General features: G+C 44.6%; 1 protein-coding gene across 1 annotated transcript in view; it reads right to left on the bottom strand.

The window, feature by feature from the left end:
• Positions 1–2,679: 2,679 nt before the first annotated feature.
• APCDD1 (APC down-regulated 1) overlaps positions 2,680–15,182 on the bottom strand; it is a 28,932-nt gene continuing 16,429 nt past the window's right edge. Inside the window, exons 4-5 of the mRNA XM_065667983.1 lie at positions 6,580–6,901; positions 2,680–4,571 (exon numbers count right to left, since the gene is read on the bottom strand). Coding sequence (XP_065524055.1) covers positions 4,123–4,571; positions 6,580–6,901 — 771 coding nt within the window. The 3' untranslated portion in view covers positions 2,680–4,122. The remainder of the gene's footprint in view (positions 4,572–6,579; positions 6,902–15,182) is intronic.

The following is a 15,182-nucleotide window of genomic DNA, read 5'->3' as shown; positions in this document are numbered from 1 at the left end:
GTTAAAACAATTTGCCTAAGAACTTCTTCAGGTTACCATTTCTTCTGTCAGGGGGCTCCTTGAGTAGGATATTACTAGGGGAAAAACTTCAATGTGTCCTGGCAACACTGGCAGTGATTGAAGATACCACCGTTAATTGTTTCATTATTGTTTTTAAAGCTTCTGCATTTCTGTATGGGAGAAATCACTCAGTTTGGAGGTCTTCTGCTAAACCACTTGCAGCTTAACTTCCTCGAAAGCCAGGGCTGCCAGCACATGAGGTCAGGTTGGAGAAATAAAATGAATGGAATATATTGCGTCATAGATGAGTACAGGGCTGTGCAGCAGCTAATTTAGTGTGTAATGAAACCAAAAGATCAAGGAACCTTAGCTCCTAGTTCTGTGCCTGTAACCTAGGAGAAGCCTTGCAGAGAACATGGGTTGGCAAATAAACTATATAGTCTGAAGATTTCCATCTTTGTCCAACTTGACTTATACTGGCTAATAGAAAGAAAAAACATATAGGCACATGGAAGAAAGCTGGTGCAGCATATGCTAAGAACTCAGATCATAAAGTTACATTTCTGGTCAACGCTACAAATAATCCAAACGAGTCCCCAGTCAGGTAAGAACTAGACAGGTCTTTCTCTTGAAACTGTTGTAATATTTCTGACATTAGGCAATTCACACAAGCACTAATAAACTGTGGATCTTTGCACTGAAGAATGTAGAACATTGAGCTGCAGAGCGGTTTTGTTGCTCTCTGTTTCAATCCTGCATCACCAGCACGGGCAGATTTCAGTGGGGACTGAGTTGTGTGTGTGGCACTTGCATAGAGAAGGAACAGTGACAACTATTCTGACAACTGTTAGCCATTGATATTTTTCCAGAGATAGGACCACCTAACATGGGGATGAATGGTTGACAGTGGCGGAAGAAGCTTGTCTCGTATAATTTAAGGAACATCATGCCATACCCATCCTCATGAACAAAAACTAGTATCAATTCAGTCATGCCACTATGTCTCAAACAGAAGTCAGAAGCAAAGCTCATATATAAGGCATTTGTTTGACTGTAATAACTCAGTAACTCAGCTGGAGATACACTGGTGTCAGTCTGCTGAGTATACAGCTCAAGTCTATAGCTAGAGAAAACCAAATTCCGTCCTGGTTCTTAGCTTCTCTTTCAGAGGTGGTGTGTCTCCTTTTTGATCCTCCAGTTAAAACTGCGCTCCTGATGCCTCCCTGCCTACTGATCCAGAACTGACTCTTCAAGTAAGTTTTTAGACCGTGTGGAGCAGCAAACCATCGAGAAATGCAGAACAGAGCAGCTGTTCACAGGGGGGTTGATCCATCATGCTGCATTGGCTTTCAGTATCTTCTATCAGGCTGAAGGAGGATCGGGTATCAGGTGGATGGTTGAATGCTTCTGGTGACTGCTGAAGCACTGTGAGCCTTGTTCCTGACACTTAATGAGTCTTTTGTGACTTTTCATCTATTTGAGGAGACAATGTGAAAGATGTGATCTGACCTGGCAGTGAGTGTATGATACTGTTCCTTCTCCTTCTTCCTGCTGTCTCAAACTGATTTTGTTCCAACTCTGAGGAAGTTTACATTACAAGGCTGATACCAGGTTGGAAAACTGTCAAGAGGGCACAGGCTTTGAGGAGATGGGGAGTCTGAGCATAGCTGTTTATTGCTCAAATGGCTTTTTCCTGCTGCTTTGCTAGCAAGGTCTATGCTGTCAGTGTGTTTTCAAAGATCGCTTCTGCTATAGCAGACAGTATGGAGACTCACCTGTGTAAAGCTGAAAGACCTTCATTCAAGACATACTTTTTGTGTGATGTTGGAAATAACATTTTTGTCTCACATAATACTCGAATGAAAAATTAGAAGCTACTCATACTGATGAAAGAAACATGATGACCTTACTCCTTACATTTCTTACACTGGTTCCTTTTCCTTCTGTGAGCCAAAACATGTGTATGTCAGTAAAAGCCACAGCCCAAATGCCTTGAGGTTAAGACATGCCCTCAGATTCTTCCTCTGCCCAACCTGTAGCTGTGCCTGGGATTGCTCTGACCCAGGGGTAGGACCTTGCACTTGTCATGGTTGAACTTCATAAGGCTGGCATCAGCCCACCTCACAAGCGTGTCAAGGTCCCTCTGGATGGCATCCCTTCCCTCCAGCATATCAACCAGACCACACAGCTTGGTGTCATTGGCAAACTTGCTGAGGGCGCACTCAATCCCACTGTCCATGTCAGCGACAAAGATGTTGAAGGAGACCAGTCCCAACACTGATCCCTGAGGGACACCACTTGTTACTGGTCTCGAGCCGGACATTGAGCCGTTGACCACAACTCTTTGTGTGCGGCCGTCCAGCCAGTTCTTTATCCACCAAATCCATCAAATTGATGTCTCTCCAATTTAGAGACAAGGATGTCGTGTGGGACAGTGTCGAACGCTTTGCACAAGTCCAAGTAGATGACATCAACTGCTCTACCCCTGTCCATCAGTTCCGTAGCCCCATCATAGAAGGCCACCAAATTGGTCAGGCAGGATTTCCCCTTAGTGAAGCCATGCTGGCTGTCACCAAGCACCTTGTTGATTTTCATGTGCCTTAGCATGCCTTCCAGGAGAATGTGCTCCAAGATTTTGCCAGGCACAGAGGTGAGACTGACTGGTCTGTAATTCCCCGGGTCTTCCATTTTCCCCTTCTTGAAAATGGGGGTTATATTTCCCTTTTTCCAGTCATCGGGAACTTCACCTGACTGCCATGATTTTTCAAATACGATGGCCAGTGGCTTAGCAACTTCATTCGCCAGCTCCTTCAGGACCCGTGGATGGCTTTCATCAGGTCCCATGGACTCGTGTACTTTCAGGTTCTTAAGATGGTCTCAAACCAGATCCTCTCCTACAGTGGGCCCAGGGTGTTCATTCTCACAGTCCCTGCGTCTGCCTTCCCAGACTTGGGTGGTGTGGTCAGAGCATTTGCCAGTGAAGACCGAGGCAAAGAAATCATTCAGAACCTCAGCCTTCTCCAAATCCAGGGTAGCCAGTTCTCCTGATAGCTTCCGGAGGGGGCCTACATTGTCCCTAGTCTGTTCGGTCTGTCCAGCAAGCAGAAAAGGGAGGACGTGGCTGCATTTGTGCCACTCTTGCTCTTCCCTCTGGTAAGACTGGGCCAGTCTAAATAGGGTTGCATGTTATGACTCCACTCACTTCTTTACTTTGCCCACCCGGCTGACAGGAAATCCAAGGCACAAATACCATGAGCAGAGCATGTAAAGTCTCAGCGATATGAGAATGTAAGTCGTCCCTGCCACCTTGTATCGCAGCTTACCTGCACTGCGTGCATCCGACAGAAATGCTTGTGTCTGGCTTTAAGGCGGCTTGGTTGTAACTACTCACTAGAAACAAAGGGAGGCCTTGAAGCAATTACACAGCAAAGGAAATAGAACAAGAAAATCCCTAAACCACTGGTTATTTTTACAACTTAATGATTGTAAAAATAGCTTAAATTACTTGGGATATTTTTCTCATTAGAGGTATCAACCATTTAGCACTATCTGAACAGAGGGCTGTCGCTTTGCTGTTTCTTTGTTATGAGCTGTGAGATAATGACAAGATAAATCCTTGTGGGTTTCCTCCTTATATACATATCTACATCAGAGCTGTGAAGTCAGAGGGGGAAGCTGCTATCACAGTACTGGCACAATACCGAGCCCTTCCCCAGAGCTATATTCTGATGAGAAATGGGGTGTTGGGGAGAAGAGCCCCACAGCAGTAAGATGGCAGAGATGGCTGAAGCGGGATCGTAACATTCACCCCAGCAGTTAAAAACAATAATAATAAAAGGAGACCCCCTCCCTCCCCCCAGAATTCTGCAGTCCTAAAGTGCAATTACTTTTGTGCAGTCATGTCAGGCCAGGGATCAGACTGGATGAAGTTCAAAGCACAAACATCAAACGGGTGCCGTTCGGGATTCGAGGAGGAGGGGGGAAGTAAGGAAAAGAACAACAGTTCTCAGGCATTCAAGTGCATCAAGAAAACAAATGTTCCTTTCTTTCAGAAGAAAAACAACCCCCAGTCTGGTGGAATCCTGTCTTTGTAGTCATGAAAAATAAGGTTTTTTTCCACTTCTAGCTGAGAATGTCCCAATATGACACAGTACAAATAAACACCAAAGCAAGAGCTGAGGTGCTGGGATATTTTTCTGGTGCCCTGCTGCTATACAGCCTTATTTTATTCTCCTCTGGTGACTCTTCAGATCTGGGTACAGAAGAAGCACACTGAATTAAAGGCATCTGATAGGAAGTGGCTCTCTTCTCCGGTCGGTCCGGGCTGGACCCATCGCTTGGTCTCTGGCCATTGTACAGCAAGTACCTGCCCCGGGCATCCTGCTCCATTTTGAAGATCTCGTACTCGGTGTGAGGTAGGCGGATGCCGAGCGCAATGCAGCCATTCGTGTGGGTGACATCCTGCTGAACCCCAACTTGCCAGGACCCCTGTGCTCCACATTCATTCCCATTGAAGACATTGAGCAGTGAGGCTGTGGATATATCCATGGGAGTGACCTTCATGTGATTCACTGCAAGAGAGGGCGAGAGGAGCTATTAGCAGAGGGATGAAAACAAAAGCGAAGGCAGCAGGCGGGTTGCAGTGTACCTGTGAAATCAGAATTGTCTCTTCCTGTTCATTCTTAAATCAGATTTTCATACTGCAGGTGTTGCCAGCAGATCTGTTTGCATCGTATGTCTTTGATGCATTTTTCTTGCACAGAACACATACACCACCCCCAACTCAGCTGAAGAAAACCTGATGGCTGCATATCTCAGTCAGAGATTAAGCAGAGCTTTTCATAAATTCCATACAATCCTTTACAGATAACAGCCTGGTTTGTTGTATTAGGAGATAGGTAAAAGAGGAAACAATAAAACTATAATCATGTTTTATTACCATCTCTGTTAACCCATAAGTAGGGCTGTTTATCATGTATTTTTCATCATTTTCTAGTATCTATTACTCCATAAAGCTAATGAAATAATTGGCCCCAGTTGGAAGATTTGGAAGGTACCACAGCTGCACTATCTTCCTGTATTACTTGTCCTTTTTGGCATGAGCTACATGCCAAAATATAGCTGAACTACAGACAGATGCATTTTCTCATGTCTCAGCAGTGGCTGCAGCTTGTGTAAAACGCTGAAGTCCTGCAGCTTCGCCAGTTCTGACCTGCCTGTATTTCAAAAGAACTTATGACACAAAGTTGTATTTTTCAGCCAAGTTTAAAAGGTTGGGAAAAATCAAACCGAATGAGCCTATAGAAGCTGAACAGAGATTTTTCCTGGTGGTGTGCATCTGACACTGCATCAAGAAAAGAGGATCTGAATGGGTCAGTGCTGAACGGAACAGAAGGAAATAATGAGCCATCATGCACACCAAAATCCCAGTTCTCTTGCTGTCATTTTATAGTAAGACTTGTTGGGAGATTTATTTTGAGGTTTTCGGAACAGATATTTGACCCGGTGACTCTATAGTTCGCATTATTTGCCCTAACTGGTGTAAAAGGTAATTTACAGAAACTGAACCTAAAAGTTTTAGCAAAACCAAGTTAGTGACCGTGACCTGTGATGTAAGTTAGCATACCACAGACCAGAAGTCCAAGCAAAAACTGGACTTCTCTCCAGGAGATGAGCTGGGACATGCTGCATGCAGCACTAAAGAGCAAATGTTCTGACAGGCAAGGGCATCTCCTGCCTCCTATGAAGATCCCTGATTAGTAAATTGGTTTTTACAGTTAGATGCTTTCCTAAATTGGAGCCACGGAAGAAGCTTTATGCTTCTCACATGGTAACTGAAAGAAGGAGGAAAGAGACCACAGAGTGCTTGGGGCTTTCAGAAGCTCCGCTGGGTCTGGTGCCATGGTGGAACATCGCATTTTGGTGATGTTTGTTTCTGTGAATGCTTAAAGCCACTGAGCTCTTTCTACACAGGGTGCTATGGGGCTGTTTGCACAGGAAGATGCAGGGACCCAGATAGCATCACTGCTGTGTACTGCTTCTCAAAGTACTTGAGGGGTTTCTGTTAGATGCATCTCATCTTCACCATGGTGGGATTAATCAGCGGTCTTTAGGGACATCCTTACTTGCTCTAGGGCTCCTTGGAAGCTGATGAAGACACATGCTGTTACATGTCTTCGACAGAAAGTTAGTTATAGCACCTCAGACCTGAAATGCCTTCTGAAGGTGCTTTCCTCTCTCTACTGAAGGGAGCCTTAGGACACAGATCTAACCTTAGACACTTGCTTAGATGCTTGAAGTCTGGCCACTGGACGCCAAGACTTAGTGATGCGAAATCTTACTTTCTTGAGCTGTACTTAAAGATCTCTGCCTCGAATGAGACTTGCTTCAGTGGTGTGAAATGCCGTGCAGCTGTATAGTTTGGCTGGCATTCACACAATGCCTGTGAGCTTCCCAAGAAATGACTAACTCCTGGAAACGACAGAATGAAATAATCAGCAACCAAACTGTTACGAGTGAACTCTGCTCTGGTCCATAGCTACGTGACCAGCTCTGCCCCCATTTAACAAGACACTCTACCTTTAAACACAAACTCTGTGCCACCCATGACTTTGGACGAGTGCACTCCCCGGCTGTAGCGTCCTTTGGCGTAGATGGTGAAGGTGGGGTGCTTGCAGATGGGGTCGGAGTAGTGATAGTAGTGACCTTCCCAGGTGTTGTTGTTGTCGTGGAAGATGAAGTGCCGAGTGAGGAAGAGGACCTCTGGTCTCACCTCGCAGCGCTGGCTCACCCACTCTCCGTGTAGCCCTATGGTCAGATCTGCCTTGGGGGGTAAGATGGGAGGATGGTGCTCATCTGAACGGTAGATGATTCTGCACGCAATGCACGTGCGGTCATGGTTCTGAAATGAGGCAGAGAGAAACCCTCATTAGGCATTTTCCACGATACAGGGCAATGGATCAGGCCATCCCTTTCATGCTGAAGCAACACCAACTCCGCATTTTAAGGGTTACACTGTCATTCCTTGTCGTGTTAGTGTTCTCCTGTTAATCTCACCCTTCAAAGCACCTGAAACATGGCACCATTTGGTTTTGTATATATAAGGCTGCACAACAGGAGAGCAGTTAAGAGATTAATTCCCTCATCTGCATTTATCTGAACATTTTAGTTCAGCTTTTTATAGGATCTAGAAAAGGCTGACTTTATCCTTCAAATAGTATGAGAAGCTGGCAGATGTTAATTTACTATGGCAGGGACTTGGCAACACAAGCATTTGCTGAGCTCTTATTTTGCATCTCTTTTCCTTTTACTTCCTTTTGTAGATAGACAGCAGTGTCCTAAGGACATTTTTCCTCACATCCACTTTGTTCAAGCTGTGGAGTACACCGAGTTAAGAGCAGAAGCTCCCTATGCAGCCACTGGGGTGGGAGATTTACACAAATGCTTTTTCTTAGCACCCATTTCCATTCCTCTTTTCTGATATTTCTCCAGGCTCCCTCCATAATGTAAATACTCATATTCATCTCTCATACTTTCAAGTCCATGTGAGCTGCTGCGGAGTCAGCATTTCTCCACTCACTGCCTTCAGCTCACAGCACACTTTAGGGGGGAACATCTACACAACCTTCGTTAGTGCTCTGAGTTTCTCCAGTAATGTGATTGTAGGTATCTTCAGGGAATCAACATCAAACTCCCATGCTGTATGGCTTTTACACATATTTGCCCCCATCCCAGACCAGATAGACACCAAAAGTCAGTGAGATCCACAACAAGCCTGCTATTCTGCATTCCTGCAATGTAGAACAATGGTCTATGTGAAAAATAATTATAAATGATGTAGCTCGGGTTGACCTGAACCAGCACTGGCCAACAGCCCTGCTCTGAGGAGGAAGGAGGTTGGACTTGGTGACCTCCAGGGGGTCTTTCCACCCCAAAACACGTGGTCTCTTGTGAGCCACGTGTCAGCAGGCTACTGAAGTGGATGCAGTTCTTTCCCACTGTGGAGCTTATTAACCGATTTTGAGATACCTTTTTTCAGGTAAATTCTGCAAGCAGGTGCAAGGACCACTGGTATCTCTCCCAAGTTCCACAAAGAACACTCAACTGAGTAATTTAACTGCAGCTGGTGAAGTTAGCACAGATTTGTGCCATAGTAACAGGCAGCAGAGGCTGGTGCAAAACACCTGGTTCTCCTGAACACTGAAAGCACAGATGATGCGTAAGGACTGTGAAAGTGAGCCCTTTTCTGACACTGCAAATTGCAGGTTGGATTTCCTGATGGTCAAGAGCAGAACCAAGATCCTGTCATGTTTCCTATTTTGCTGTAGGTTTCTTGTGTGGCCTTCCTGTGTGACTTAACTTATTTTATAGAAACACAGACAATTACAGCTCTTCTGTTTAGGACCGCGCTGGTAGGAGGCTAAATAAAGACACTGAGCTGTCAGAAAGCAGACAGAAATTTCATGGGCCTGGAAAGTAAATTAAAATATAAAATAAAAAGTAAAATGAAATAACCAACAATACTAATACTGATACTAATATTAATATTCTAATAGTGTGTAGCTCTGTTCCTGGAACAAACCTTCCAATACAGTCTGACAGAAGGCCAGTATCCACCTTCCTCCTGCCCACAATAAAGTCTCAGCAGGTTTCCTGTGCAAGCTTGTTTGGGAGTTACAAAACCAGTCTGTTGAATCCCTAGCTCTCTTCAGAGGATGTCAGTCTTTTTCTCTGGAAAGCTGTCTGGTTTACTGGGTGGTTTGCGGCTCAGCATTGCTGGGGGGCAGATGCCTTATAAATTACTAGGAAATGGGCTGGAGCTGGGAAAGGTGGAGACTATATTGGCACACCTTGGGCAGCAGCAGAGCTGCCCCATTTCCACTGAGCTCCAAGGAGGATGCCAGAAGCTGAGCACTGCTGGTGCTGCACGGGAACTGTTGGATGAGTGTGCAGTTCTGTTCACTGCCAGCCAAAGCACCAAGAAAACACACAGTTTTGAACTGTTATAGAAATAACACTTTTTCTTCTTGGAGATCAGTACCCAAAAGATACCGCCGCTGCCTTGCATGGACACTGCAGTGACCCAGGCTGAGGGGTTGCCGAGGGGAAGATGGTGTCTATCAAGCACTCATTTCTCCAGAATGGCTGTTCTGCCGTGGGGCACACTGGTGTCACTGCTCCCTAACACAGTAAACTGCACTGATGACAGTAACTTTATTGCTGTGATTGCCCCACTCACATAAAGTGAAGCAAGAAAGTGAGGAAAAGCCAGTGTTGTAAAACTAAACATAGCTTATATAAGCTGAACTGGTCAATAGAAGAAGACAATTTCTGCTACAGTCCCTTCTCTATTGTTGTTGAAAGCTCTTATCAGCTTCCAGAGGAGACCCTGCCAGAGCAATATGGTGGTTTGGTTTATATTCCCATTTCCCTCCTGTCCTCCACAATCAGTTTGTGAGCCAAAACCAATTCAACCTGGGAACCACTGATTTCTGTTGCCCTTGTTCGAAATCTGAAGAAAAAACAAATGGAAACCCAGCCTGTTATCTTTTTGGTCACCCTTGGCTCTTTGTGGGATTCCTCTGTTGTTTCTCAGGTCTAGTGAATGGACAAGAAGGAGATGCGTAATCAATCCCATTTGCAGCAACTTTGTTATTTCTCTTAAGTTTCTTGACGAGGAAGGATAATCAAGCATAAATGTTCTCTTTGCTGTTCTTCTAGCGGTGATTTTAGGTTTCATCTCTCCTTTACAACATTAAAAGAAACGGGTATTATGAGTCAAGGCTCTGATGCTGGGTTGGGAGCATTATCATGGTTTGACATCTCCTGCATCATACTGGGAGTGTAGAAGGTGTAGACTGGTAACACTTGGAGCTGCTTAGTCCATTGGTTGTGGCCAGCAGCAGAGTAGGCAGAAGGTCCATGGAGCTCCATGGTGGAAAAAAATTTGTAACTACAAGCAGCCCCTTTCTGCTTATCAGAAAGGGAGAACTGTCTTGAGGCAAAAGGAGGAGTTACTTCCCCAGGCTTACAAAAGTGTGACTACAGTGTCTGCCACTGTGTGGAGTGGAGGTGACTCCTTGGGCCAACTCAAGGAAGGCCCAGGTTAACTCAGTGCTAAACTTCACTTTGATTTCTGTGAGTTGTCTGTCTCTTTGATCTCTGCAGTGCCGAACTGCTGTAACTCTGTGCAGCCCTTCTAATTCCAAAGGCTTTGCACCAGCTCGGAAGGTCTAGCCACTTGCACTGCTGCCTACCTTCTAGCTACTGATAGTGTGCCTGGATGGAGGAATGAGGTGAATGGGCACATTTTACAGTGAACAGGGAGTGGGACAGGGAGAGGTTGGCGTGGTGAGGGTGGAAGCAGAAGTATCCCTTTCACAACAGTGAGACATCAGGCAGGCTCAGGCACCTCATAGAGCCTGAACGCATCGCTTCCCTGAGACAAGCACTTGTATCTAAGGCCACATAAATGTTCGGGGTTTTTTTCCTGCGATAGTATCTTTCACAGAGTTATGAACTTCTTAGTGGAAGAATATGCCACGTGTGAACTCCCTTAGTACAATTCTGTCCAAGTAATGGATGAGGGAAAGATCTAGCTTTGTTATGAGGCAATTTGACTTAATTATGGAGTAATTTACGTTTAACAATTGAGTGTATTTTTCACTGTTGCTATTTCAGGTCAGCTGCTCTTGGCTCTTAATTACACTGGCTGAGGCTTTGCAAATCACTCCCTTTCCATGTGTCTCACGGAAAGATTATTTTCTAAAAACAGAGTTCAAAGAAAAAGGGGAACACAGGCAGAGGACATTTGTGTCCAAACACGATTAAATACTCTCTAATAAAAAGCTCATTTAGGCATGACATAAACTAAAAAGCAATAAAATGAGCAGTGGACAGGATGAACATCTGTTTTATGTTCTGATTATCTTAGGTGTACAATGCAGTACTTTTAATCATGGGGTCTGACTAGAAGGACCAGTCCCTGAAATGGCTGGAAGATCCCTTCCCATACTGAGTGCCTCCTTGTAGCTCTGCAGTGCCAAGCTCATGGTGCCCCAACTCCTCGTGCTCACAGGTGTTTCTTTAAGCAAATTATCAATTAATCCATGAGGCCGTGTGGCCTGAAACAAGGCTGAATCTGGCTGGAAACACAGTTCTTGTACTGGGGAGAAAAGAGTCTGTGATCTGAACATTTCCACCAACACTTTTCCTCATCCCTCTCTCCTGCTGCCTCAGCTGAAGTGGTAACAGGGCCAGAGAACTCTGGAAGCCAAGCAGGGAGGTTTCTAATAAAAAAAGGCAAAGAAGGATGAGGTTCCTTGATCTTTTTCCCAATTGCTGTGGATAGTCAGAAACATAAACCCTCTCAGCATCATTTAATTTTCTCTTGAATTCCATGGGATTCTGTGGCTGCCTAAGGCTAACTTGCTTCTAATCATTTCGTAGTGTTTTTTTATGGCCCAGGCTAAAAAACCTGTCACGCAATTGCTCTCTGAGCAATGGTGAAATAAGCTTTAAGTAACACCTAGAAGGATCTTTTTGGAAGGTGTTCTCGTTTTCTTTGAACACCTTTATATTTCAATGCTGTTGACATCTGTATCTATCTGTATAAGACATCTATGGGCCTAATCTTTTTCAAAATGTACAGAAAATCTATCTTTTCCTTATGGTTAAAGCAGAAGCTGAAATAAATGCTTAGTATTGAGGAGAGGACATACAGGATGTACTGCAAGCTGTATTTAGGGACAAAACAAACAATCACTAATAGTAAGGAGTAATACAGTTATTTTTCAACTGAACACCTTGTTCAAAACATATTTCTTCTCATCAATCTACTTATTCTTTGTATCTTGAAAATGTGTCTGTATTTCAATCTGAAAATTTTAAAGCACCATTTGTCTGAAACAGCTCAAATTGTAACAACCTTTCTCCTGTAGAATTACACCAGATGACTTTTCTGGTACTTGGATACATAATGGAAAGTTAACATAATCTCAACTAGAACTTACTGTTTTTTAATGGAAGATTCGTTGCTCAGACTGCTTATGAGAGATGCAGTGTGTTCTTAGCAGAATCACATGAAAAATTAATGTGATAGTTTTCATTAGATTCTTATTTTCAAAAGGACATTTTAATGGAGAATTTTGACCATTTTCTGGCAGGCTTCCTCTGTCTTCTTTCATAGTTGCAAATAGTTGGTATTTTACCAGACCAGACACATTAAGAAGACAAAATCATACAAGGCAGAAATGTGCAGTAAGGTCCTAAACCATCCAAGGATAAAGCAACTCCTGTGATAGGAGGCCTGGTGTTGGGGCAGATGTGGGACTGCTGCTGTTCAGAGCTAAGGAGAAGCAGTGGACAATTCTGAGCAGCAGTGAGCCCAATTAGCTTTCTCAGTAGCTGTTTCACACCTGCAAGGTCTTTAAACATGCAAATTAATTTGGGAAATCAGCTCTTCTTCTCTTTCTGTCTGGAGCCACTGCATGGTGGACACATCGTTCCCATACCATAATGTGGCTAAAAGATTCAGGTAACATCTCTGCCTCGGCGAGATGGAAAAGCACACTCTTCAAAAGCAGATGGGCTGCCTCTGGACTCCTCGTTGCTCTCCTCTTCCCTCTCAGCAATGCCAATATCAAACCCAAACCCAACCCAAAACCCTGGGCAGAGCAGTGGCTTCTTTTTGTAATGCCTCCCCTGGGGCTCAGGCCTTCCAGCTTTCACCTTTTGCTCAAACCCAGATATTCAACGTGGCTACTCTAAGTACACCCTTCCCTCCCTCGTCTCTCCTTAAGAGCTGCTGCCACCACTCTCCTGCTCACTTAAAGTAAGACCATACTGAAGTCACTTACTTCAAACTTCTGTAGCAATATCCTGCTTTATCAAGTATTGACATTAATAATATCTCCAGAACACTACTTGTGCTGTCTGAGCCCCCATGTCTGTGCTGATGGCTGTAGCATGGGAAGCTGTATTGGAAGATCCAAGTTCTCAGCTGATATAAAGCCGCCTTTGGCCAGCCTGATTTGCACTGGTTGCTAGTGCATGGCAAGAAGCAGGTCTCATTCATGGTTGAAAAAAGAGGACAGGTTGCATCTATATGGTATCATGAGAAGCAAGGTCTAAAGAAAGCCCCAGCACACACCCCAGTGCCCTTCTGTACCCTCCCATCACCGGAGAAGATGCTCCTGATCAACTGTGGAGCCTGCACAAGGCAGCCTAGGCTCTAGTTGTTCACAAGGTCAGGCTGCTCTTGCGTTGGGAGCTTCCCTTTTAGGATGAATCTGACATTGTCTACGCAGTGTTGCTGTGTTACTGGATGGGCTATGTAGCAGTGACTGGGTTCAGTATGTTGCACGCAGCATATCCTTGTTGCAGGGAGATGTGTGGTGAGGGACCAGGCATTGGTTTTCCTCAAGCGTGGGCTCAGGACTGAACTGTATGTGCAGTGTAGACCTCCCTGGTGGTTTGGGATCTTGTAGGGTCCAACAGCCACAAAAGCTGGGGTAGGAAAACCCTGCTATGTGAATGCACGTATTACCATGAGGGAAAGCACTGAAGAACAGGGGAAAGAAAAGCCACGCTTAGTAATGCTCTCTCACACCCACCCCAATACCATGTGTCACAGGCAGGGCTAGATGGGACTAGAAGGAGGCATGCCTGGTCAGGATGTTTCAAACCTCACCACCCGAGAAAAACAGGTACCAGGCTTTACTGCTAGAAATTGAGTGTTCCCAGGATGAATACAGATGGAAACCCTTGGGAGAACCAATTCAATGCAAAGAAATGCTTCCAACTCATCAAAACAAGCTGGATACCTTTGCCTCACAGTGCCAAGGAGCAGAGTCCACAGAAAGGACACTTTTATCGCTCAGTATCAAGCTCCGCTCCTCCACTGCTCTAGATAACTGCAGACCAAGACAACAGTTTAACAAATGGCTACAATATCCCTCCACCACAAAAGTGATAATTTGCAGGCTTTCCATGACCTCATATGAAGCTGAGCTGGCTAATGTGCATTAGGCTGGCCCTGGGGAGTTGACGAGCACGGCTTGACACAGTTGTAATTCAGCCTGCCAAGTGGAATGAAGACTAACAAAGATTTAAAACTTTAATTAAAAATCTTGAGGCAAGTGAACTGCTGGAGGCAGCGGTAACTCCTTTGCAGGGCTGTCAGTCTGGGATTTCTTTTGGTGGGGAAGAGAGGTGCTGCAAGCAGGAAGGAGGGTGGAGAGATGCTCAGATATATCTGCAAGTGTGTACCATATATTTTAAGATATTGAGGAATGGTTTTTATTAACTGCTATCATGAAGGGCAAGATAGTGAGGGAATCTGAAGGCACTACCATTACACAACTGATCTACGATGTCAATTCTGTTGCACAAGCCTGCATAAATCAGAAATAAACACAACCAACATGAAATGCTAAAGTCTTCTGGTTGTTCTTTTCTGATATAAACTGCTTGAGGCTGGGCAAAAGACAAGAATAAAAACGTCCTTTTTCTCAGATGAATGTGCTTGCATGTCATCTATCCCACTAAACTGATAGTAATTTACAATGACATGAATATTGCGGGAAGTATCAAACAAAAAAAAATCCTGGAAAACATGAAGGGACAGTTTGAATGTCATTTTCAGGAACAGAGTATTCCAAACTAAAGCTGCCATATGTGTTCATTATGTCTTTAAAATCAACCTCTGAACGATGTAGCAATACTACCAGTGAGTCCTCCCTCCCCTCTTACAAAAGATGAAGCAATTGTGGTTAGATGCCAGCAATAAGGAGGGTGTTAGTAGGTTAGATACATATGTTGAGTTTATATGAAGGCCTGTTGTTTTATTTTGCTAGGCTATATAGTTAATTTCGATCCCTGGTACTGCATTTGTGTTGGGGCAGGTTTTTGCTGCAGTTGCAGAACAAGCAGTGGTAGTTAAATCAGCAAAGGCAAATAGAGTTTTAAAAGCAACACAGCTTTCAAAGGTTCACACAGAGAGTGAAAAGCAGTCTTGCTGTAGACCTCACCTAGCACTAATGCCAGAGTAGGCGGTAGATGCAGAGTGGCACCTTCAGAGGAGCACTCTTCTGCAAGGCCACAGCCAACAGCGCTGCCAAGTGCCACAGGGACCAGCCTCAGCTAAAAGTTGTTTGCTACTCTTATCTCTGCAGGGTATCACA

The sequence above is a fragment of the Lathamus discolor genome, chromosome 2, assembly GCF_037157495.1.
Source record: "Lathamus discolor isolate bLatDis1 chromosome 2, bLatDis1.hap1, whole genome shotgun sequence".
In the NCBI taxonomy this organism is placed as follows: domain Eukaryota; kingdom Metazoa; phylum Chordata; class Aves; order Psittaciformes; family Psittacidae; genus Lathamus; species Lathamus discolor.
Note: the sequence above shows the minus strand (reverse complement) of the source record. Positions and strands in the feature narration are given on the sequence as shown.